The 25,853-nt window shown below is 41.9% G+C and overlaps 1 protein-coding gene across 1 annotated transcript in view; it reads right to left on the bottom strand.

The window, feature by feature from the left end:
• LOC132821366 (uncharacterized) overlaps window positions 1–25,853 on the bottom strand; it is a 120,215-nt gene that overhangs the window by 73,209 nt on the left and 21,153 nt on the right. The window contains exons 7-15 of the mRNA XM_060833948.1: window positions 25,135–25,307; window positions 23,086–23,263; window positions 19,087–19,217; window positions 12,237–12,333; window positions 11,387–11,428; window positions 9,802–9,966; window positions 7,716–7,872; window positions 2,203–2,267; window positions 1,260–1,444 (exon numbers count right to left, since the gene is read on the bottom strand). Coding sequence (XP_060689931.1) covers window positions 1,260–1,444; window positions 2,203–2,267; window positions 7,716–7,872; window positions 9,802–9,966; window positions 11,387–11,428; window positions 12,237–12,333; window positions 19,087–19,217; window positions 23,086–23,263; window positions 25,135–25,307 — 1,193 coding nt within the window. The remainder of the gene's footprint in view (window positions 1–1,259; window positions 1,445–2,202; window positions 2,268–7,715; window positions 7,873–9,801; window positions 9,967–11,386; window positions 11,429–12,236; window positions 12,334–19,086; window positions 19,218–23,085; window positions 23,264–25,134; window positions 25,308–25,853) is intronic.

The raw sequence follows: 25,853 nt of genomic DNA, 5'->3' as shown, positions 1-25,853 counted from the left end.
AGCAGACAGTATGGGAAAGTATTTAAATTAGAGGGGAATTACTATGCTATTAGGCAGGAACTGGAGCACCTAAATTGGGAACAAATGTTGTCAGAGAAATGCACAACGGAAATGTGGAGGTTATTTAGGAAGCACTTGCTGATAGAGCTGGTCAGGTCTGTCCCACTGATGCAAGGAAGGGATGGTAGGCTGAAGGAACCTTGGGTGACAAGGGATGTAGAACATCTAGTCAAGAGGAAGAAGGAAGCTTATTTAAGGTTGAGGAGGCAAGGATCAGACAGGGCTCTGGAGGGTTACAAGGTAGCCAGCATGGAACTGAAGACTGGGTTTAGAACGGAGCATGAAAAAAGCTTTAACGGATAGGATTAAGGAAAATCCCTAATGCATTCTCCACTTATGTCAGGAATAAGAAAATGGCCAGAGTGAGGGCGGGCCGATCAGGGATAGTGGAGGGAACTTGCACCTGGAGTCGGAGTAGGTAGGGGAAGTCCTTAATGAATACTTTGCTTCAGTATTCACTATTGAGAGGGACCTTGACGTTTCAGAGGACAGTGTGAAACAGACTAATATGCTCGAATGGGCTGATATTAAGAAGGAGAAGGTGCTAATAACTTTGAAAGACATAAGGATAGTTAAGTCCCCTGGACCAGAAGGGATATACTTTTGGTTACTACAAGAAGCAAGGGAAGAGATTGCTGCGCCTTTGGCAAAGATCTTTGCGTCCTCACTGTCCACTGGAGTAGTGCTAGATGATTGCAGGATAAAAAATATTATTCCCTTGTTCAAGAAAAAGAATAGGGATAATCCTGGGAATTACAGGCCAGCCAGCCTTATGTCTATGATGGGCAAAGTATTGGAGAGGATTCTGAGAGGAGGGATTTATGATTATTTGGAAAACCATAGTTTGATTAGAGATAGTCAGCATGGCTTTGCAAGGCGTGGTTCATGTTTAAAGAGATGAGACTAATTGCACACATTGTGAACCAACTGGAGATACAAAATCCTAAAGAAGGGGCCACAGGGTAGCTCTTGCTCTTCCTCTCTTTCCATAGAAGTCAGTCACCAATACCCTGAGCACAAAATTGAATGATCAGCAAACAGTGGGTTGAATTAACAGTTGGTGCGTGTTCAGTGGAAAAGAATGTTGACAGAGTTGTGCAGGGCCGACCTGGAATTTTGTCATTTGTCACTATTCACCGGAGAAGAATTGTATTTTGCAGGGCCAAGCAATAATATGAATAAAAAATTAACACACTGACCTGTTCAGCTTTCAGCAGATTGACAATTTTCTTTTCCATACCATGTCGTGTCATAACGGCATGTGCTGGCACTTCAGCCAGGTTACAGGTCAAGTAGTCAGAGATTGGTGCTGTATTACCATTCTTGCACAGGAGGCGATAGTCCGCAGAATTCAGATTCTGATTCCAACTGAGATGTCCGTTCCCTGCGAGTGAAAATTATTCCAATCGTTATTGTCATCAACTTGTCTCCCACAATTCAACTGGGCCTGTACTGCTGTGCTCTTCCAGCACCATTGATCCAGATTCTGGTTTTTAAGACTTAGTAGGCATTGTTACCCCAATCTGGACAATACATGGCAATTTATTGGAAAACACACATTCGCAAATATGGTACAATGTTGACAAAACTAACTGATAAGAGGATGGTATCTTTTTTTGTTGATTTAAGCACTTACAATTGATGAGTTAAGGACATATGACAATACAAGCAATTGTCAACATCCAATGGATGTGCTTTACTTTAATGTTCCTTTAGAAAAGGGAATTTAAGTATTTTATATTGACATGTGAAACCATTAGACTTGATTTTTAAATTCAAATTCATCACGTGATGGATCTTCTGTTTAGATCACTAGTCGAGCTGAAGGTGAAATGTGCTTGCTTTGGACTCTAGGTAAAAATATCTCTGTCATTCCAACTTTCACAAAGACATTCGCGTTTTTCAAAGCACCTTGGCTCCAGAGACTTGTTGCTGTCCCATGGGCTAAAGATTCTCCCTCTCCTTCTCTAAATCCCATGCTCTAAATCAGAGCAAGCCCACTTCAAGTCTTATTGTGTTCACAGAGCACTACTGCTCACGTCATTGGCAGATACATCACTAAGCCATTGCAGAAGTTGAAAACATCAGATTTTCACAGTCCAGGCCAACACAATTCAAATTTATGAAGAAAGTTACACGCACCATCAGTGTTCTCTGGCACGGTGGTATGTTTGACGAAAGCAACATCACCTGCTTCTACCATGCACCTGAAAGAGATTTTAGTTAAATTCAGAAAGCATGATTACAAAAATAACTACATTCAACTTCCTCCAGTTTTCTCTGTTCCGCAGCAAAAGCATTGACTATTGATCTACAATTACTGGCACGCTGCTCAAGTATTTAAACTAAGATGTTGAGTATCAGAAGACTATTCGACCATGTGATTTGTCACCACTGAATTTAAACTTATGTTTAGCCCTGTTAACACAGAAAAGGGTGCTGTCCAGGAGTAGCAAATCTGACTGAAATTTGGCCTTCCTCACCATCAACTCTCCTGCTGTGAGTGGGGCACTGAACTTCCAATGGGAACAGTCACTTGACTTAAATGGCAGCGCAGGCAGTGGAATGTTCCTCCTGCAGGATGTTTGAGGTAGGGGTGACCACCAATACTCCTGCCGACTTCATCTGCAGGAAATGCAGTCAGATCCTGCTCCTCACCGAATGAGTTAGGGAATTGGAACTGGAGTTGGATGAACTGAGGATTATTCGAGAGGCTGAGAGGGTGATTGATAGAAGCTACAGGGACATAGTTACGCCGGAGAACAGAGGTAGCTGGGTAACAGTTAGAAGTGGGAAGGGGAAGAAGCAGGCAGTGCAGGGTTCCCCTGTGGTCGTTCCCCTAAACAATAAGTATACAGCTTTGGAAACTGTTGAGGGGGACAGCCTTGCAGGTGTAAGCTGCAGTGACGGGGTCTGTGGCGTGAGGTCTGGCTCTGAGACTCAGAAGGGAAAGGGGGAGAGGAGGAGAGCGCTAGTTATAGGAGACTCTCTAGTTAGAGGGACGGACAGGCGGTTCTGTGGACATGGGCGAGACTCTCGGATGGTTTGTTGCCTCCTGGGTGCCAGGGTCCGAGACGTCTCGGACAGTGTCTTCAGAATCCTTAAGGGGGGGGGTGTGCAGCCAGAAGTCGTGGTACACATTGGCACCAACGACATAGGTAGGAAGAGGGGTGGGGAGGGCATTCAAGAGCTCAGGGAGTTAGGCTGGAAGCTAAAAGCTAGGACAGACAGAGTCGTCATCTCTGGGTTGTTGCCGGTGCCATGTGACAGTGAGGCAAGGAATAGGGAGAGAGTGCAGTTGAACACGTGGCTGCAAGGATGGTGTAGGAGGGAGGGCTTCAGGTATTTGGACAACTGGACTGCATTCTGGGGAAGGTGGGACCTGTACAAACAGGACGGGTTGCACCTGAACCAGAAGGGCACCAATATCCTGGGGGGTAGGTTTGCTAGCACTCTTCCGCGGGGGTTTAAACTAATTTGGCAGGGGGATGGGATCCGGACTTGTAGTCCAGCAAGTAACTTAGCTGTTTGTCAGGATGTCCAAGAATGTAGGGAGGCTGTGGAGAAGGTAGCACTGTCAGGGAATACTTGCAGACACAGAGATGGGCTCAAGTGCGTATACTTCAACGCAAGGAGTATCAGAAATAAGGTGAGTGAACTTAAGGCGTGGATCGGTACCTGGCACTACGATGTTGTGGCCATCACGGAAATGTGGATAGATGAGGGACAGGAATGGTTGTTGGAGGTTCCTGGTTACAGATGTTTCAGTAAGATTAGGGAGGGTGGTAAAAAAGGAGGGGGGGTGGCATTGCTAATTAGAAATGGTATAACGGCTGCAGAAAGGAAGTTTGAGGGGGATCTGCCTTTGGAGGTAGTATGAGCTGAAGTCAGAAATAGGAAAGGTGCAGTCACCTTGTTGGGTGTTTACTATAGGCCCCCCAATAGCAGCAGAGATGTGGAGAAACAGATTGGGAAACAGATTTTGGAAAGGTGCAGAAGCCACAGAGTCGTAGTCATGGGCGACTTCAACTTCCCAAATATTGATTGGAAGCTCTTTAGATCAAGTAGATTGGATGGGGCGGTGTTTGTGCAGTGTGTCCAGGAAGCTTTTCTAACTCAGTATGTAGATTGTCCAACCAGAGGGGAGGCCATATTGGATTTGGTACTCGGTAATGAACCGGGACAAGTGATGGGCTTGTTAGTGGGTGAACATTTTGGTGATGGTGACCACAATTCTGTGACTTTCACCTTGGTTATGGAGAGAGATAGGTGCGCACAACAGGGTAGATTTTACAATTGGGGGAAGGGAAATTACGATGCTGTAAGACAGGATTTGAGGAGCATAAGTTGGGAACATAGGCTGTCAGGGAAGGATGTGGTGGAAATGTGGAACTTTTTCAAGGAGCAGATACGACGTATCCTTGATATGTATGTACCTATCAGGCAGGAAAGAAATGGTCGTGTGAGGGAGCCTTGGTTGACAAGGGAGGTTGAATGTCTAGTAAAGAGGAAGAAGGAGGCTTACATAAGGTTGAGGAAACAGGGTTCAGACAGAGCAGTGGAGGGATACAGGATAGCCAGAAGGGACCTGAAGAAAGGGATTAGGAGAGCTAAGAGAGGGCATGAAAAATCCTTGGCGGATAGGATCAAGGATAACCCCAAGGCATTTTATGCGTATGTGAGAAACATGAGAATGACGAGAACGAGGGTAGATCCGATCAAGGACAGTAGTGGGAGATTGTGTATTGAGTCAGAAGAGATAGGAGAGGTCTTGAATGAGTACTTTTCTTCAGTATTTACGAACGAGAGGGACCGTATTGTTGAAGAGGAGAGTGTGAAACGGACTGGTAAGCTAGAAGAGATACTTGTTAGGAAGGAAGATGTGTTGGACATTTTGAACAACTTGAGGATAGACAAGTCCCCCGGGCCTGACGGGATATATCCTAGGATTATGTGGGAAGCAAGAGAGGAAATTGCAGTACCGTTGGCAATGATCTTTTCGTCTTCATTGTCAACGGGGGTGGTACCAGGGGACTGGAGAGTAGCGAATGTTGTGCCCCTGTTCAAAAAAGGGAATAGGGATAACCCCGGGAATTACAGGCCAGTTAGTCTTACTTCTGTGGTAGGCAAAGTAATGGAAAGGGTACTGAGGGATAGGATTTATGAGTATCTGGAAAGATACTACTTGATTAGGGACAGCCAGCACGGATTTGTGAAGGGTAGGTCTTGCCTTACAAGTCTTATTGAATTCTTTGAGGAGGTGACCAAGCATGTGGATGAGGGTAGAGCAGTGGATGTAGTGTACATGGATTTTAGTAAGGCATTTGATAAGGTTCCCCATGGTAGGCTTATGCGGAAAGTCAGGAGGCATGGGATAGAGGGAAATTTGGCCAATTGGATAGAAAACTGGCTAACCGGCCAAAGTCAGAGAGTGGTGGTAGGTGGTAAATATTCAGCCTGGAGCCCAGTTACAAGTGGAGTTCCGCAGGGATCAATTCTGGGTCCTCTGCTGTTTGTAATTTTTATTAACGACTTGGATGAGGGAGTCGAAGGGTGGGTCAGTAAATTTGCAGATGATACGAAGATTGGTGGAGTTGTGGACAGTGAGAAGGGCTGTTGTCGGCTGCAAAGGGACTTAGATATGATGCAGAGCTAGGCTGAGGAGCTGCAGATGGAGTTCAACCCTGCCAAGTGTGAGGTTGTCCATTTTGGAAAAACAAATAAGAATGTGAAATACAGGGTTAACGGTAGGGTTCTTAGTCAGGTGGAGGAACAGAGGGATCTTGGGGTCTATGTACATAGATCTTTGAAAGTTGCCACTCAGGTGGATAGAGCTTGTAAGAAGGCCTATGGTGTATTAGCGTTCATTAGCAGAGGGACTGAATTCAAGAGTCGTGAAGTGATGTTGCAGCTGTACAGGACTTTGGTTAGGCCACATTGGGAGTACTGTGTGCAGTTCTGGTCGCCTCACTTTAGGAAAGATGTGGAAGCTTTGGAGAGGGTGCAGAGAAGATTTACCAGGATGTTGCCTGGAATGGAGATTGGTCGTACGAGGATAGGTTGAGAGTTCTTGGCCTTTTCTCGTTGGAACGGTGAAGGATGAGGGGTGACTTGATAGAGGTTTATAAGATGATCAGAGGAATAGATAGAGTGGACAGTCAGAAACTTTTTCCCCGGGTACAACAGAGTGTTACAAGGGGACATAAATTTAAGGTGAAGGGTGGAAGGTATAGGGGAGATGTCAGGGGTGGGTTCTTTACCCAGAGAGTGGTGGGGGCATGGAATGAGCTGCCCGTGGGAGTGGTAGAGTCAGAATCATTGGCGACCTTTAAGCTGCAATTGGATAGGTACATGGATGGGTGCTTAATCTAGGATAGATGTTCAGCACAACATCGTGGGCCGAAGGGCCTGTTCTGTGCTGTATTATTCTATGTTCTATGTTCTATCAGATGTCTGCCCAATTTGTTGGCTTAGGAGGGAGAATGTGAATTTCATGCTGGTTCTAAGGAATGATATCTGACAGCTAAGTGGTTTGGAAGGACATATGATACATAGGACTTAAGGCTAAGATACAATACTTTAGAGAACAGAAGTCCGGACTTGTACTGCCAAGTCCTGCTCCCCCCAACCCAAAAAACAAAGTTCTTTTTATACTGGTCACAGATAGCCTTGGTGGCTTCCTAATAATTTTACTGGTCAGGTCAATCAGCTTGCACTTAAAAGAAACCTACAGCCAAACTTCATACAAGTGCAAGGAGCATGTATAATGGAGGAAGCTACGAGACGATTCTGCAAAATGTCAAGACAAAGCTGATCAAGAAAACAGAATAACTCAAAATGTATCCCTTTGAACATGAATGTTCAACACTCTTGCATGTACGAGCAATGATGTGGAGGCGCCTGAGTTGAACTGGGGTGGGCAAAGTCAGAAGTCATATGACACCAATTTATTGTCTAACATGTTTTGGCGGCATGGTGGCTCAGTGGTTAGCACTGCTGCCTTACTGCACCAAGGTCCCAGGTTCGATCCCAGCCTCGGGTGACTGTCTGTGTGGAGTTTGCACATTCTCCCTATGTCTGTGTGCGTTTCCATCGGATATTCCGGTTTCCTCCCACAATCCAAAGATGCGCAGGTCAGGTAGATTGGCCATGCTAAATTGCCCATAGTGTTAGGTGCATTTGTCAGAGGGAAATGGGTCTGGGTGGTTTACTCTTCGGAGGGTCGGTATGGACTTGTTGGGCTGAAGGGCCTGTTTCCACACTGTAGGTAATCTAATCTAATATGTATGTGAAATTACAAGTTTTCAGAGCGCTACTCCTTCATCAGGTGATTGTGATTTCAAATAAACCTGTTGGACTATAACCTGGTGTTGTGTGACTCTGTAAGAGTAAGGTAGGGCATGAAAAGGTGAGGTATGAAGGAATTGAAACTGGCTGAAGAAGGAGAGTTCAGGCAGACAGTTTGGGGTGGCAAGAAACAATGGCACACCTCGAAGAGTAAATAGATCGAAACAAAAAATAATTGTTTTGGTTGGTGGATTATAGCAATCGAATGACTTAAGCAATAAAGTGAAAAGTTTCAAGTAAACAAGGTAACATGTTGTCATTGACATTGCACAGTAGAGTTCAAACCAGATAGGGATTCCATATTGTACCTGAAGGCTCCACTGTAGCTGAAGTATCGTTCATTGTTGTTAGCTACACATTTGCTTTCTGTATCCAATGGCTTTCCATTACCAATGCAAAGGGAGCACAGTTTGGGGTAAACATTCTTATCCGCTCCAGGAGCACAGCTCGAACCAAAATAGGTTGCTTTGTTTAAAAAAAAGAAGACATATAAATTATGCATTTTCCAAGAAAATTAATATCCGCTTTTCAGTTGCAGTCTGAATCCAGACTGTGGTGTAAAATTAGCCAACTGTACTCAGCTGAGAAGGAAAGGAGGGCCCAAAGTTCTAGTGAGGTAGGAGATTACAGAGCAAAGGAGCCTTCAGGGCGAGAGCAGAGGAGGAGTGAAGGAATCCAGATTAATCAGTCTTCACCTCCAGTTAGGTCACAATTCAATTCTGTCTTATTGCAGGGATGTGGTTAATGGTGTGGTTGGATTACACTAGGTAATTCACGCAGATTGCCACCAACACCTTCGAAACTGAGACTCTGTTACTGACATTTTTTTAAAAAGAGTCTTAGCTATATCCTAGCAAAGCAAGGGACCATTCTGAGTTTTACTGTTTCATTAAAGTGGTTACTTTGTTGCGCTTAATGAGGACCAGACTCGTCAGTCTAATTAATAAAACCAAATAAAAGATATTGCTATCAAAATCCCATTCTAGCGACATCTGCCTTTTCTTGGGATACTTGGAACAGTCCTCCTTAGTCAGATGTATGAAAAATTTCATGATACATTTTGTGATCTTGAAGTTCCCATACCCATTTATAGCAGAGAGAGTGTGTGCTATGCAAAGTGAATAAAATAAGAGAATAAAATATGCATGTGACCTAATCGTGCAATTCTAATTCTAAATGTCTTCAACTGACACCATTCTGTCCCAAGAGCTGTAGACTCAGATCCGCCAACTTTCTTCCTCCTAGTCTTTCTTTGCAGTATCTTGATGATTATACTGGTGTAATTCACTAATGTGGCCATAAACATGAATTTTTAAAATCAATTTTGCTTTCAAAAGCCACTCTATCCTCATTTTCTTGGTCCATCTTCAACTCTTACTTTGCATTTCTCAGCTTCTCTGTCGCCATTTCTATGGATAGATTATCAAATAATGTTTGCTGCATGTCCATTGGCTCTATCTATGACCTTGATTGCACTTCCTCCACCCCACAAATCTTCTATTCCATAATTCAAATTGCTAGTCATTCATTCTAACAGTTCTGACAGGTTGAATCAGTTTCAAATTGTCCAAAGTTTTTCTCCTACTGTGTCAAATACAGCAACAGGGAAGAGGAAAGATTAACAGATTTGCTGGTCTCAATATTATGTGAATCTGTGGACCCTCACAACCCTCACATTCTAAATGTTCAGCAGCACAGTGTATCTCTGGTTTGAAAATTGGGAATAGATATTTCCTGTGTAGATGCAAAGATCAGCATTATAAAAACTCCTTCTAAAATGTTCTCCGCCCTTCTTTCACTTTTGTCTTGTGTTTTATATCACTCATGTGCTGCCTTTCCCTTTGATCATATGTTTTTCTGCTCTAGGACCCAGTTGACAGGTTGTCTCTCAACTGCTGTAATTTCGACGGTATTCTCCAGAACTACAGTACAGTTCAGATTGTGTCTCCCAGGTCATTTGACATCTCTCGTGGTACTTGTAGAATCTCCAAGGCAACTTTCTCTTTCCCACTTCTGGCCTGCCTCTGAAAAGGTGACCAATACTTTCTAGTTTTCACCTTATTCTAGGTATTCAAATTGTAAAAGATATTAATCCAATAAAAGAGCATGCATGAAATGCAGCTAGTATGAAGCATACAGGCGAAAAAGATAACAAGTTTCCATAAGCAGCACAAGAAAGAATCAGTAAAAAGATGCAACAAATACTAGGTAGGAAAGTATGCAAGATGTTAGAGAGCAAAGGATGGAAAACAGATAAATTAAAGAGTTTTAAGAAGTGGAAAGCCGAAGAGAAAGAGATTGACATTGACATGGATAGAAGACAAATTTAACAGAAGTATTACCTTGCGCAATTAAATATTTCACAAGGGCAGAGAAAGGTGAAAGCATACTTACAATTATAAACATCACAAGCTTTGATTTTATTTTTGTTGATCAGGTATCCCATGGGAACGTTCCAGCCTGCAGTCCGGCCAATAGCTGTGTGACAGGACTTCTTCCCTCTCAGTCTCTCCCAGTTCAGGCTAGTATCCTTTATAACCGCCACAGCATAGTAAGAGGCTGTGAAAGAATATAATCAATGTAACATTTTCAGTGGAAGAATGAATAAATAAATAGCAGAACAGGATTCAGGATAGTGGAAAGTCATCAGGGTAATATGTAGGTTTTAGATTACTTCAGTATTGAGATGTCAGAGATGTGATGGGCTGCATGACTTTTTTCTTTGCCTTATCATTCTATCAGTGCCAAGTCCCTACAAGATCAGTTCCCTCTGAGCCAAAAGGTTTTGGATCAAACTCCAATTCCAATCTTGGCCAAGTAATCTAGTTTGACCAGGAGATAGTAGAGACTGCAGATGTGGGAAGTCAGAGTCAACAGATGCACAGCAGGGAACCACAGTAGGTCAGACAGCATCCGAGGAGCAGGCAAGTCAATGTTTAGGGCCAAATCCCATCATCAGTACTGGCAGGAGGAGGGGAAGGGAGCCCAGAAGTTTCTCGAGGCAGGGGTGGGGTGATAGGTGGATGCAGAAAGGGGGTAATTGTGATTGGTCAGTGGGAAGGATGGAGTAGATAGGTGAGTATAAAGGTGGATAGGTGAGGTCTGGTCCGGGAGGGAGGGCTGGACATGGAATGAGGCTGGAGGGGTTTTATATCTGGTGAAATTCAATATTGAGGCCATTGAGCTGTAAGCTCCCCAGGTGAAATATGAGGTGTTGTTCCTTCACACAGTACTCAGAGACTAGCTGTACTGTTATTACACAATTGGAGGTCATTATTTTCATTGAATTCTTCTTACTGTAAAGATACCCTTTGAATTTGGTGTATCTCTAACTCACACAGCATAGGGTTCAGAAAGAGAGAACAGGAGGTCACAGAGTGGGGAGCTAACCAGTCCATCTGTGGGGGTGGGGAATGTTAGGATTGCATTTACAGCCTTTATGCTTCTGGTAAAACGCCTTCAAAACAAACATTTCTTCAAAATTGCTGCAAGTGATTGCATAGTGTTTTTGGTCCTTTAGAATTGAGTTGTTGCAATATGTGGTATTCATTGCAAGAATTGGCAATATGTGGTATTCATTGCAAGGCAACAATGTGGCAGTGTTGATTGCTCAACCTTAATTACATAGATTGAAAAAGATTTGATTAGATTAGATTACTTACAGTGTGGAAACAGGCCCTTCGGCCCAACAAGTCCACACCGACCCGCCGAAGCACAACCCACCCATACCCCTTACCTAACACTACGGGCAATTTAGCATGGCCAATTCACCTGACCTGCACATCTTTGGATTGTGGGAGGAAACCAGAGCACCCGGACGAAACCCACGCAGACACGGGGAGAATGTGCAAACTCCACACAGTCAGTCGCCTGAGTCGGGAATTGAACCCGGGTCTCAGGCGCTGTGAGACAGCAGTGCTAACCACTGTGCCACCGTGCTGCCCATATTTGCTTGGCTAATATGTATTTTAACACTTACGTATTTTTGTGTTCGTTGGTGAGCTGCATGGGTTAAGATTTTCTACAGAAAGAAGGGAAAAAGTATAATTTTAGTGCAATGCAATCACAAGGTAATAATTTGCAGCATATATAATCTAATGTGCCTGAAATGAATCCTCCCCAGCTCAGTCATATCACATACACACAAAAGTAAAATACCAACTTCAAGCACCCACAAACATATCAAGACAAGTATCCTTCATCAGGATAATACTGTATGTACCTCATCAAAGTCATTGAGCTTCACTTGCAATCGCACTGTATACGCAAGTGATGAACAATAGACTGAAGCCATATGTTTTGAGAAAATCCTTTGGCAGATTCTCCAATTCCTTAACATTTCAACAGTCTCCTAATTTTTGGGTAAATCCTATAATATGGGTTGTAATTTTATGTTTTCTTTTTAATATGGTGTTCCTGAAACTCCGAATTATAAATGGGATGTGGAATACAATAATTCACTGACATTACAGAGCTTCAACAGTTCCATTAACAACTTTAAACCCACATTATAGCCCAAGGATGGTGTGAAAAAATAATTAAAGAGATGGATAAATTGTTCAGGATAAGTAGAACCCAATCAGATGTTCTGAGATTAAGCCCAGACTCACTCTGACAATGACATTAGACAAGATCTTTCTAACTCAGTAATCACACGTGGCCTAAGTTGTTAATCTTCACGACCAAGTTCCCAAATGGAATGAGATTGGCTGGATTGTTTGGGATGCAGAACCAAGTTACCCATATCATGTCCTCACAATGATTCATGCCATATGTTAATTAAGCCATGCAAGGAAGATCGCAATTTAAAGCTTTTGCAGAATACTTACTTTTGTTATAATGCTCTGCCATAACTGGGACAAGGCCACACTTTCCTCCAACATAGACTTGCCCACCATCAAGACTTACTGCATCAGCAACACCAGACTGCAAGCAGAGAATTTATACAGTGTGTCTGTTACTCTGAATCTCTTTTTTTCAGTCCATCTATCCATTTTGTTTTAATCTCAGGGCATAACCTTAGCTTTCGCTTTATACTTGTCTTGGTACATGATACAATCTTCTGTGAACTCTCATCAAAAGTTACACCTCACTCTCCTGTTTTAGTATTATAGATGTAGCCAAATAATGATTTGTCCGGGCCTGCCAAAATATCGCTTCCTTTCGCTTAGTTATCAGAAATTGAAAGCATTTGAAGCCTGCACAGAAGCTGCACTAACATCTACAGGCTGCTTGTATCAAAATTACTGGGGCCATTTAACAGAGAGTCTATCCAGGAAACAGTGAGAATGCCATAATTGAATTTGGTCTCAGCCTCCTTGGGCATGAGGAAATGTGATCGGGGAAATGTTGATTTTGAAGGAGCGAAGAACCAATTAACAATTCTGAAGAAGACTCTGTTAAACTCAAAACATTAATTTTGTTCTCTCTCTACAGTTTTGATTTAAAAAAAAAGGAAAATTGTGCTTTGAAACAGTTTTCAGCAAGGCTTTGGATACAATGTCAACTGAGAGATTAATCAATAAAGTTATAATGCACAAATGATGGGCCAAATCATCCAGGCCTGCAAGAGCTGAGGATGGGGGTGGGAGACCATAGATGTGAGGTAGGTTGTCATCTGATTTAACACTCATTTCACCAGTTCTGATTCCCTTGAATCTGAAATTGCTTTAGGGTTCCCATTTTCCTGCCAATCTAAAGTAAATCTTCCCAGAGGACCACAGAATCTTCCTATATGAGTTCAACTTGACCAAGAGAGAGTCCCAATGCCTCCAAATCTGACGTCTTCCCTTTCTGCATCAATTCTCCAGCCATGTGTGTAGTTGTCCTATTTTAATCCGCACGAGCAGATGGAAATGAAAGTAATCCTGAAATGACTACTTTTGAAGTCCCGCTTTTCAATCTCTTTCAGAGACCTCTCCTCCTTCCTATGATATTAACGTGAATCACAACTTCTGGCCTATTAGCATCCCCTAGAATATTGTGCTGGAGCTACTCCATAACATCCTTGACCCAGACACCAGGGAGCTAACAATACAATCTGGACGCACATTCACAGCCCATAGAAATGCCTATCTGTTCCCCAAATTAACAAATCCCCCAACAATATTGATCTTTCCCTCTTCTTACTCCCTTTTGTACATCTGAGCCAGCCATGATGTCATAAACAGAGTTCTGACTGCACTCCTCTGAGGAACCAGAATCCTCGTCATTACCTAAAGCTGAAAGCCTGTTATTGAGCAGGACCTCAGGGAACTACTGCAAAATCTATCTGGTTGTCTTGGACTGCCTGGTGGTCCCTTCTCTACTTCCATGCTACAAGCCTGTGACATGACCACCTCTTTGAATCGCTTGTGACACTTCCTGTATATGTGGTGACCTAGATTAGCAGTAGTGCCCATAACCCCCCACATACTTGATTGGCACTACATCCACAAGCATCCATTTCTTCCACCACTGATGCTCAGTAGCAGCAGTGTGTACTATCTACAAGATGAACTGCAGAAATTCACCAAAGAGCCTGAGACAGCACCTTCCATCTAGAAGGGCAAGGGCAGCAGATAAATGGGAACACCACCACCCTCAAGTTCCCCTCCAAGCCACTCACTATCCTCGCTTGGAAACATATCACCATTCCTTCACTGTGGCTGGGTCAAAATCCTAGAATTCCCTCCCTACCGGCATTGTGGATCAGCCCACATCAGATGGACTGCAGCGGTTCAGGAAGGCAGCTCACCACCACCTTCTCAAGGGCAACTAGGGACAGGCAATATATGCTGGTTAGTCAGCAATACCCACATCCCACAAATGAATAAATAAAAATACATCAGGACGCATATTCCATTTGACTAAGCTGCCTGTCATGCCTTAATTTTACCTTGTATCAACTTTATTTTAAATAGGATTATCTATATTAACTTAATATTGCTTGGCCTTAACTTACAAGTATTCATAAAACTTATAGGAGACAGTGAGGACTGAGATGCAGGAAGCCAGAGTCAATAGATGTGAAGCTGGAAAAACGCAGCAGGTCAGACAGCATCAGAAGAGCAGGAAAATCAACGTCACAAACAAAACCCTTGGTCAGGTGTGGGGAAGAGGAGGGAAGCCAAAAATACATTGAGGGTGGGATGAAAGGGGTGGGGGGTGGGGGGAGGGTAGGCGGGATGGTGATAGTGGATGCAGATAGATTGGTCAGTGAAAAGGTTGGAGCGGATAGATGAGTAGGAAGATGGATGGGGTGCGGCTAGACGTGGGATAAGGGTGGGGGAGGGGGGTGTTTGAAGCTGGTGGGATAAGGGTGGGGGAGGAGAGCTTTGAAGGTGGCAGGATAAGGGTGAGGAAGGGGGTTTTAAGCTGATGGGATAAGGGTGGAGGGGTTGAAGGTGGTGTGATATGAGTGGGGGAGGGGGGTTTTGAAGGTGGTGGGAATAAGGGTGGGGTTGGGGGGTTTTGAAGTTGGTGGGATAAGGGTGGGGGAAGAGGGTTTTGAAGCTGGTGAGACAAGGGCGGGGGAAGAGGGTTTTGAAGGTGGTGAAGTTGATATTGAGGCCATTGGGCTCTGAGCTTCCCAAGCAAAATACAAGATCTTATTCCTCCAGTTTCTGTTTGGCCTCACTCTGACAGAGGAGGAGGCCAAGAATGGACATGTCGCTGACGGAGTGGGAGGGGTATTAAGATGGATGGCAACCAGAATGTCAGGTTGGTTCATGCATGCAGAGAGCAGATGCTCTGCATTTTATCCACGAGTGTGTGTTCAGTGTCCCCGATATAGAGGAAACCGCACTGGGAGCAATAGATGAGGTTGGATGAAGTGCAGATAAATTTCTGTTGGGTCTAGAAGGATTGGTTGGGGCTTTGGACGGAGGTGTGGGGCAGGTTTTGCATCTCTTGTGGTTGCAGGAAAAGGTGCTGGATATGGTGAAGAAGTTGGGGGGAGTATAAAGTTGATGAGGCAGTATTATAAAACTTAGACTATTGCTTGGCACGAGGTAATTGAACTGTGCATGCATAATGGGTTATATGGGTTCCTTGCACACCATATTAATTCTGTGATTCTGTGAAATGCAACTAAAATTTAGCATACTTTTATTAGTTATTGCTTAAAGCATGTCTTTCCCTTTGACATCAAATTCTCACGTGAAACTCATTCTTTGTTGAATCTGTCTACATCTCATTTCTTGACAATACCAAGTCATTCCTGTTTAAGAAGGCAATCTAACTTACTTGAAGGTTCTGAGTTCTACACCAAAGGCTGACTCTTAATCAATATTTAAGCCTAAAAAGTACTTAATAAAACTTACCACGTGAACCTAATTTATTATTCACCCCTGACCAGGTGTCCTTAGCGACTGTGAAAAACTTAGCATTTGCATGGAGCCTCTTATGAGTCAGTGTCTAGTTTATCTGTGGTAATACCACCAAATTAACCAACTACTCCAGTAAATTGACAGAAAATTGCCACCACTAGACATTTGTAAACCAGTGTAATCTAATTTTCTTGAATGTTGTTAAAAATCACAAAACTGAAAATGTGTTGCTGGAAAAGCGCAGCAGGTCAGGCAGCATCCAAGGAACAGGAGATTCGACGTTTCGGGCATATGCCCTTCTTCAGGAATGAAGAAGGGCTTATGCCCGAAACGTCAAATCTCCTGTTCCTTGGATGCTGCCTGACCTGCTGTGCTTTTCCAGCAACACATTTTCAGCTCTGATCTCCAGCATCTGCAGTCCCCACTTTCTCCTCAAAAATCACAAAACACCAGGAGATAGTCCAACAGGTTTATTTGGAAGCACTAGCTTTTGGACTGCTGCTAGCAGTTCCAAATAAACCTGTTACACTATAACCTGGTGTTGTGTGATTTTTAACTTTGGGTTGGTGATGTCATTTCCTGTTCTTTTCCTCAGAGGGTGGTAAATGGGTAACAAACTCAAACAAACAGACAAAATGCATCCAGAAACCCTAGCCACTCTCCCCTACATCAAATACATCTCTGAAATGACTGCCAGACTACTCACACCTCTTGGCATCATGGTAGCCCACAAACCCACCAACACATTAAAACAGCAGCTAATAAACTTAAAAGACCCTCTGCAGAAAACAAGGAAAACGAACATCATTTACAAAATACCTTGCAAGAACTGTAACAAATACTACATTGGACAAACAGGCAGAAAACTAGCTACCAGGATACATGAACATCAACCATCCACAAAGACATGATCCACTATCACTAGTATCCTTACATAGAGATGAGGAAGGACACCACTTCGACTAGGACAACACATCCATCCTAGGACAAGCCTGAGACACACACAAGAATTCCTAGAAGCATGGCATTCCAACCAGAACTCTATCAACAAACACATCGGCTTGGACCCCATTTACCACCCTCTGAGAAAAAGAACAGGAAGTGACAGCATGATGGGAAATGACATCACCAACCCATGGAAACCTAAGCACATAAATAGAAAGTGGGTCACAACATCAATGCCTCACTGGAGGCTCACTGATGATATTACCTGGATGGTGATGAAATGTCAGAAAAATGAACTTTCCAGCTCAGCGAGCAAACTTACATCTATAATAAATGGTATATTGGTCTTTATTACAAGAGGATGGGAGTACGGACGCTTTACTACAGTGAGATCACATCTGAAGTTTTACCCTATGAAAAGATATCCTTGGCATACAGGATGTGCAACATAGGTTTACCAAAATAATTCCTGATATGGAGGATTTGTCCCATGAGAAAGGATTAAATAGGCCAGGCTTTTAATCTATGTAATTTAGAAAAGTGAGAGATGATCTCACTCAAACATGTAAAATTTTTAAAGGGCTTAACAGAGCAGAGTTAGGAAAGATTTGTCCCTTGGCATGGGACTCTAGAACCAGATCTCAGAACCAATCTCAGAATAAAGGGTAGGTCATTTGGAGCCAAGCTGAGTGGTAGCAAGCCAAGTTGAGGGGAGACAGTGAGTAGGGCAGTCTCAGTCACCTTGGCAAAACACAGAAGGTTACACAAATGGTTAAGGCTGCTCACCACCTCAATGACCTGTCATTTTGTGTTGGTGGTAAAGGCTTGTGACCAGCATCTGACATCCCTCCAGATGAACACTTTCCCAACCTGGATATTCAAATCATGACCTGAGAACCTTTACACTAGTATGTCCCTAGTGTCTGGACTGCTGCCTGTATCAGCCATCCATTGAATGTTCTCCACATTTATTTAGCTACTTGAATCAACATGGAAATTTTAAATTTGATTTTCTACCAGCTGAAACATCTCTAGTGAATTGTGCATTTTAATAAATCAAAGATCAAGTGCTGGAAACATTGACCAGTGAATAGAGTTACATAATCATCACAATTAAACATAAAAAGAGTCCAATGCTAAGGTCATTGTTCGTTATTAAATTACATGCAACCCAATCAAAGGCTATGGCTCCTGCATCCTACTTCTGATCAGAAATATTTGAGGGCCTTGGTTGTTTGGATATGTGAGCACTTAGTGGAGACAGTAAGCAGCTGATAGCACTCTTAATTCTAAGCCACTAAGTTCCTGGGTTCAAAATCATACTTGATGTTTCGTATACAAAAATCAATGTTAGCACCCCACTGGGGGAGTGCTGCATAGTTAGATTGATAGAGTGACGAAATCAAAGCCTTGCTGGCTTGCTCAAGTGATTGTAAAAGATTTCATGGTGTCCTGGTCAATATTTATTACCCAACCAACAGCAATAAACCAGATTACCAGGTCATTATGACATTTCTGCCTGTTGAAGTGTGTTGCATACATTTTGGCTAAAGTATCTCTAACATTCCAATAGTAATCACATGTGAACAAAAATGTCATTAGCTGTAAAGAGATTTGTAATGTCTGGTAGTCATGAAAAGTGCTTTATTAGTATTAGCCTTTTAAGTGAAGGAGGCTTAATTCATTATCTAACTTGTGCTATACTATTCTAGAGATGATGGATGGAACATTCAAATAATCCATGTTTTACCTGCGCAGGAAGTGATTACTGTGAAGAGTCAAGAGGTTTAATCTCCATCTTATTGATTTAGTATTGACCTGCAATTGTTTTATTAGATAGTATACTAATAAAAGTATTAGATAATATTTGCAGGACAGAACCATACTAGGCTTAATGGTGTTATGCCCCATATAAGCCTCCTCCCATTCTGCTACATGTAGCCCAGTGCTTCCCAAACTTCATTCCATTGTAACCCATTTTGGGGCCTGAAGATTGACACAACTCTTCATTGAGAACTGAGATCATGGAAGCAGGGTAGCTTCCAATTAAACCTGCTGGACTATAACCTGGTGTTGTGTGATTTTTAATTTTGTAAACTCCAGTCCAACACCAGCATCTCCAAATCATGCCTTTATAAAGAGAGCGTTTCAAACAATGTAATTTTTCCCACTATGTATAATCAATGAGTTCTGGCAAAATTCTAGTATTTTTTTATTCCTGCGCCACTTCCTCAGCGTTGAAGGAACATACTCTGTATCTAAACTGTTTCAGGCGTGGGAGTAATGGAATAGTGTCAAGGAAGCTTTATTATTGCAGCAGTTCCATGTTGTATTTGAACAAGGGCAAAGAAAACAGTAACAAGGCCCATTGCTAACCTTAACTTGATGAATGTGTAAAAAGGTTTTGTGAAACGTTGTCATTTACCATAATCTGTTTGATGCAGTCCTCAGCACTGTCACCTGAGACACAGTTTACTGATGTCCACATGTCGCACTTATTCTTTTCAGCTTCACCAATTGTACACCAACGTATCTTATTACTCAAGCTACCGGGCTCTACAACACAAACCATTTGAATTGTTTGTTAGACTCATGTCACTGTAATTTTTGGACTGGGCAGCTTTTCAATCTGTAAGTTCTTATGGAAACATACAACACAAACTGAAAAACTCAAGTTGCTGTCACTACACAGTGAAGAAGTAGGAACTTTCATTGTCTCGCAATCTTTCAGCAGCAGTGGAAAGAGAAGAACAGAGCCAATATTTCAAGTCAAATATTACTCCTCCAGTTCTGAGGTAATTCAGATACCTGAAGGGTTACATAGGCCACCACCGCTTAAAGTAGATAAGACATGAGCACTGAAGAAGAGGCATCCAAGGTTACTGCGGCAAGGGAAAGTGGAAGTTGCAGAGACATGGTCATAATTGTTCATCTTCCTTAGACTCAGAGTGGTACCAGAATTTGGAGAATCACAAATATTACTTTCTTGTCGAAAAAGCCAGTCAGGTTAATAAATTCTTGAAACAATAATTAGGGTCAAGATTAATCGGCATATGGACAAAGATCTGAAAAATGTGTTGCTGGAAAAGCGCAGCAGGACAGGCAGCACCAAAGGAGCAGGAGAATCGACGTTTCAGGCATAAGCCCTTCTTCAGGACAAAGATGGGCTAAATCCAGCATGAATTTCTTCAAATGCAGCATGGGTTTTTAAAAGTAAAGCCATATTTAATTAGCTTGCTAGAATGGTTTTAAGAGGTGACCATGTGAGTTGATATGGGTGTTTGATATATGCCCATACAAGAGGCTTATGGACAATGTTATAGCTCAAGGAATACAAGAGACATTCAAACCTTGGCTGCAGAATTGGCTGACTACAGGAAATAAAGAGAAGTGGTTAATGGATGCTTTTCAGTTATAGAAAGATGTGCGATGGTGCTCTCTGGTTTTTGGGATGTTGAGGCACTGATCTTCCTGATATATCAACAATTCTAGACTATGGCTTATGGGGTACAGTTTCAAAGTTTGCCAAGGATACAAATTGTGGAAGCAATGAGAAGTGTAAGAATAGTGTGGAACCTCATTCAGGATATACACAAATTGTGGAATAGATGCTGAGATGGCAGGTAAAATTTGATGCGGAGAAATGTGAAATGATTCATTTTGGTAGGAAGAACATGGAAGGATAATATAAAATGAAGGGCTGAATGTTACAAGGGATGCAGGAGTTGAGGGACATTGGTGTACATGTGCAAACGTCCTTGGAGGTAGCAATTCAATTTGAGAGCAATTAATAAAACATATTAGATGCTATTAATGGGGGAATAGAGTTAGAAGGTTATATTGAACATTGGGGTTTGGCCTCAACCAGAATACTGAAACTAATTCTGGGTGGCATGCTTTTGAAAGGTCATCAGGAATGGATAGGGCAATGAAGGAAGCATATCGGATATGACAGCTTTAGAGAATGCATTAGCATGGGGGTTTTGAGGGGATTTAGAGGATGCATGCGAGCATGGAATTAAGGATGGTGAGGAAGGTTGAGAGTTGTGTGTCAGATGACCTTAAAACCTGATAGAGAACTTGGCTACGTCACAGTAGACAGAGGCAGGTCATCTACCTTGCCTGCCTCAACATCCACCTGCCTCCTTGGGCCTGTTCAGGAGGTGGTGAACATGCCCAGTTTGATTGAACTCTGGAAGATGAAATATCTGCTTAAAAAGGCTGCCTTTAGTCAGGCTGCGATGTTGGGAAATGCCCTTATTTGCGATGCCTGCATTGAAGATGAAAATCTAAACCTTGATTGTCAAGTGGTTGACAATTTGTGTTCAGAATTAACTAGAGATGGTACAATGGTGTTACAAACAATCTACAGTGTGACACAGTTTATATGCAAAAAGTATATACTTATGTGCAATATTTACATTCTAATATGCAACTTTGTGTTTGTTTTATATACAGGGGAAAAGTTGCGCCATGTTTAAGCAGGAGAACAACTAGAATGGGACAGAATCTATTTCTAAGCAATCTATTTCAGACAGGATAATACTATACATCTTTCTTTTCAGCTTCTTATATTCAGCCATGATATTGCCATATCTCTTTGCAGCGCTGAAGCTCAAGATTGGAATTTGACTGAAGAAGTGGTATTGTCTCAGTCATCTCACTCAGGGAGTGGAGCTCATTTTAAAGAGCATAATATGACTATAAACTGAAGAAAAATCTCTGTTAAGTGCATATAAGGATCACTAAAGGCAGTTTTAAAAATCCAGCTCTTTTCCTCCCATCTAAGAAATACTTCTAGCTTTTATTTTCAAAATAAAGAAATGGGAGAAAACAACTTCAGCAGGAAATAACTGAACTTCAAGAATTTCAAAAATTAGAATAAAGTTTTTTTTGTCATTTATATAGATGTTTGGAATGAGAATATAGGAGGCATAGTTAGTAAGTTTGTGAATAACATCAAAATTGGTGGTATAATGGACAGGGAAGAAGGTTATCTAAGATTACAAAGAGGTCTTGATCAATTGGATCAATGGGCTGAGGAGTGGCGGATGGCATTTACTTTGAATAAATGTGGGACATTGCATTTTGTTCAAACAAACAAAGGCAAGACTTATACAATGAACGGTAGGGCCCTGGGTAATGTAGTGATACATTGGAAATTTGCATCGCAGGTAGACAGGTGGTTAAGAAAATGTTTAGCATGCTTGCCTTCATTACTCAAGATCTCTGAGTATAGGAGTTGGGATGTTATATTCAGGGTACAGAGGACAATGGTGAGACCTGTTCAAGAATACTGTGTGCTGTTTTACTTACTGTGTTATAGCAAGAATATTATTAAACTGGAGAGGGTTCAGAAAAGATTTATCAGGATGTTGCCCGGAATGGAGAGTTTGAGTTATAAAAGCAGACTGGAATTTTTTTCACTGGAGCACAGGAAATTGAGGGGTGACTTTACAGAGGTATCAAAAATCATGAGGGGCGTAAATAAGGTGAATAGCAAAGGTCTTTTCCCAAAGATAGGGGAGTCTAAAACTAGGGTGTATATTTTTAAGGCGAGAGGAGAAAGATTTAAAAGGACATGAAGGGCAACTTTGTTAGACAAACAGTCATTTGTGTATGGAATGAGCTGCCAGAGGAAGTGGTAGATGCAGATACAGTTACAATGTTTAAAATACATTTGGATGAATACATGAATGGTAAAGGTTTGGAAGGATATGGGCCAAAAGCAGGCAGGTGAGTCTAGTTTAGTTTGGGGAAATGGTCACCATGGGCGAGTTGGACTGAAGAGCCTGCTTCCATGCTGTTGATTTGATAAGTCCGTGTAAAAGGCAAAAGTTATTTGGGGAAAAGTCATTGAAGCTCAGAAGCAAGTGAGAGAGACTGTAAAAGGGTCTAATCATGGTGAATGAAAATGCACAATTAATTTTGCCATTCAGAAATACTACTTTAAATTATCTCATAAAATCAGTCATCTATTTAATTTCTTGGTTAAAAAAACTGAAAGCAAGATGGAAGAACCAATATTTATGATAGCTTTTTGCCACTTATTTGCCACTGGAACAAAGGAAGACTCATAACTCTCAGAGATTATTACTACTCCTTGCTGATCAGCATTGTGGATGAAACCCCCATAACAATTTTGTGCTAGATAAATTAATGAGAAAGCTTTTTATTGTGACCGCAGAATTTAATTATAGCCAAGGATCACTTGTGGATGATGTTTGATCTTGGCCCCTCTGAATAGGTATCAAAAACTCTCTAATAGAGTTCAAAGTCTAAGCAGGGTTGCTCAGCATAAAGGCTCAAAAATATCACATGGCAAATCCTGACAGGAAATTGACCAAAAAGGGGAAGACCAAAGGGTGGTTCAATTCAAACTAGTTAATGGTTACATTCAGTTCTCACCAAAATATTCTCTTACCTTTGGTAATGGTTTTCAGAGCATTTACATAATTCGTGCCAAGGTACAGAAGGTAATCAGTTGCTTTGGGAAGGTGAATCAGTTCTTCCGTCGCATCTTTAAACATCAAATCCTTCCGTCCATATTGTGATGAACTGAAAAGTTTAAATGTTCCCTGACTCTGTGGCCCAAATCTTTTCTGTAAAATATGACATTAGGAAACCCCAGTGGTGTTAATGAACTCTCATCAATCTTGAGGATTAAACAATGCGTTTCAAACTAAAAACTAGCAATAATTTTCCAAGGTAATAACTTGCCTGGAATGTTAATACTAAATTTTATCCATCACCAGTGGTAGGGACCATGCACTGCACCCTGACTTATTTTCAATTTATAATTGACACCAGCACTTAGATGTTCCTGGTTCCCTATGAAGACTCCATTACAAACTCAACACTGTTACAAGGGTTGACCAAAAGAACACAAATCTGACCTGTGCTTCGTTGTGGAGAGAATTTTTTCATGTCTAAAATCTTTGTAGCAGCAACAATTTTTCACAAACATTTTAAAACTATTTGAAGCTCAAACTGAAGGTCAGCTGACCTGCACCACAATCCTTATGATTAGAAAAGTTATTTTACGTGATTACATCTTTTGGTATTAGCAAACCGCATACAAAAATCTGACAACAATTGCCCTGTGGTGTTCTCCCTGTATATTTTGTTACAGTTTCACTTGAGTAGAAACCACCTTGTTTAGGGGGCATTTGGATTTTCTGGAGAGTGAGAGAGTTGTACTTTCAGCTCTGGGTTCTGATCAGGTTCACACTGACATGATAAAAATCTCCTCTCTCCGAAACCGAAATGAGGGCCATACGAAATGAGCACAGATATTTTCAGCCCAACCCTTAGTGGGTGGGTAGGTGTATGTTCATAACATAAATTATCCATAAGTTTCAAAAATCGACATCCACAAGTCACATTCAGCGAGATGTATCCATTTCCCCTGTTCTTACATGGATACCTAGCAAGTCCCAGAGCAGAGGTCTAGTCCCGGAGAAAACTTACCTGGGAGCAGCTGAGAGCTGGTGAGAAGCGGTCTGAAGGCTTGTAGTGTAGTGGGTACGGTTGTTGGACTGATTTATGGTGCAGGCGATCAGACCACATGTGGAAGCTGAGCTACTGTAATGTGTTATCTATCTTTAATTTATTTATTTGACTGTAATGTCTATCCTTTTAACTATGTTATGTTTCTAACTTATGCTATGCGTTACTGTAAAGTAATGCAATTACTTAATTCCTCTTTTTGTATCTAAGATTTGTACCTAAGATGGCACCATAGAGGCGACATTGTAAAACTTTCCATTGTACTCCTGTACACTTGTACATGTAACAATAAAGGATATTCTATTCTTGAAAAATACCTTAAACAGCAAAGAGTGTTTTATGAACAACCAACTAATACATAATTTATGAATGGTACTTCAATTGTGAATTTGGAGTTGTATGTTTATCTCAGCATGTATGATGCAAACCCAGCAGATAAATCAAAGCTAGTGTGCCCATCAAGGCTGCCCCCACACTGTCATAGTGCAGCAGAACATTATGACCTTCTGCTGTCTCCTGTGCAGACTGGGAGAGGGACAAACAAAAATGAAGAGGGAGAAAATTCACTTCTCATTTTTAAAGATAATCAAAAGAAGTTTCCGGAAACCAGTGATCAGGAGACACACCACCTAAAGTAGTTTTCATAAAAATATTGTCATTGTTCAGAATTAAAAAGTTATCCAAATCACTGGTCAATATTCATCCTTTAATTGACACCAGATTACCTGGTTATGGATCCATCTGCTGTTTGTGGGACATGAACAAATTGGCAACTGTGTTTGCTTATATAAGAGCAAGCATTGCACTCAATTCCATGGAAAATGAATGAGCATGTTTGAGAGACTTTATGTGGCAGTGAGAGTTCCAAATCTATTGTGCTGGTGGCCCATGCATCATTTCCAAGCTATTTGGTATTAGGCATTGACACTTAATAAAAGATCCCATTCTGCACGTTCCTGAATACCTGGGCTGTTGAGAGGAATCTCCAGATCTCATTATTTTTCGCATCTTCAACAGTTCCGCTCCTTACGACCACTGCATGAGCTGGCACTTTTGCCCAGTTACACTCTTTGTATTTATCGACTGCCTTTCTGGAATCATCTAAGCACAGGAGCTCATAGTTTGCCCTCTCAGCAGCTGAAGAATAATGCAAAAAAATACATTATCAAGAAGGCTGTGCATTGCTCACAGTCACAGTTCCTGGCCCCAGTTCAGGCAATATAAATTAAATTGGTAAATATAACATTGAGTAGGATTTTCTGCCTACTCCATGGAGATCAAGCTGGTTTATTGGAAGAGATTCTGTGTCTTGCAGGTAATTTGGCATCTCACCATTTGGGGAAGCTATCAGTTTAATACATGGGGTCTACCTCCAGCAGGGCGGGGCAGGGGAGACGTATTAGCTGCAGGGCCATTAGAGATCTGCTCCCAGATGTGCAAGAAATGTTGAAATCAAAGTTGATACTGACCCAGCTCAACCACAATGGGGTGCTGGTTTAAAAATTGCTCAAGTCTTCTCTGCTGCTCAGGTCAGCAGCAGTATCTCCTTAAACAAGGTACCATCACAGTTCTTGAATCACATCAGCATGCTAGCTTCCCCTGGTGGTCTAGCCTAGAATTCAAAATCACTTTTCTTCTGAATGGTCGTGCTACATTGAAAACTTGCTCAGGGTCCTTAACTAG

The sequence above is a fragment of the Hemiscyllium ocellatum genome, chromosome 13 (assembly GCF_020745735.1).
Source record: "Hemiscyllium ocellatum isolate sHemOce1 chromosome 13, sHemOce1.pat.X.cur, whole genome shotgun sequence".
Lineage (NCBI taxonomy): Eukaryota > Metazoa > Chordata > Chondrichthyes > Orectolobiformes > Hemiscylliidae > Hemiscyllium > Hemiscyllium ocellatum.
Note: the sequence above shows the minus strand (reverse complement) of the source record. Positions and strands in the feature narration are given on the sequence as shown.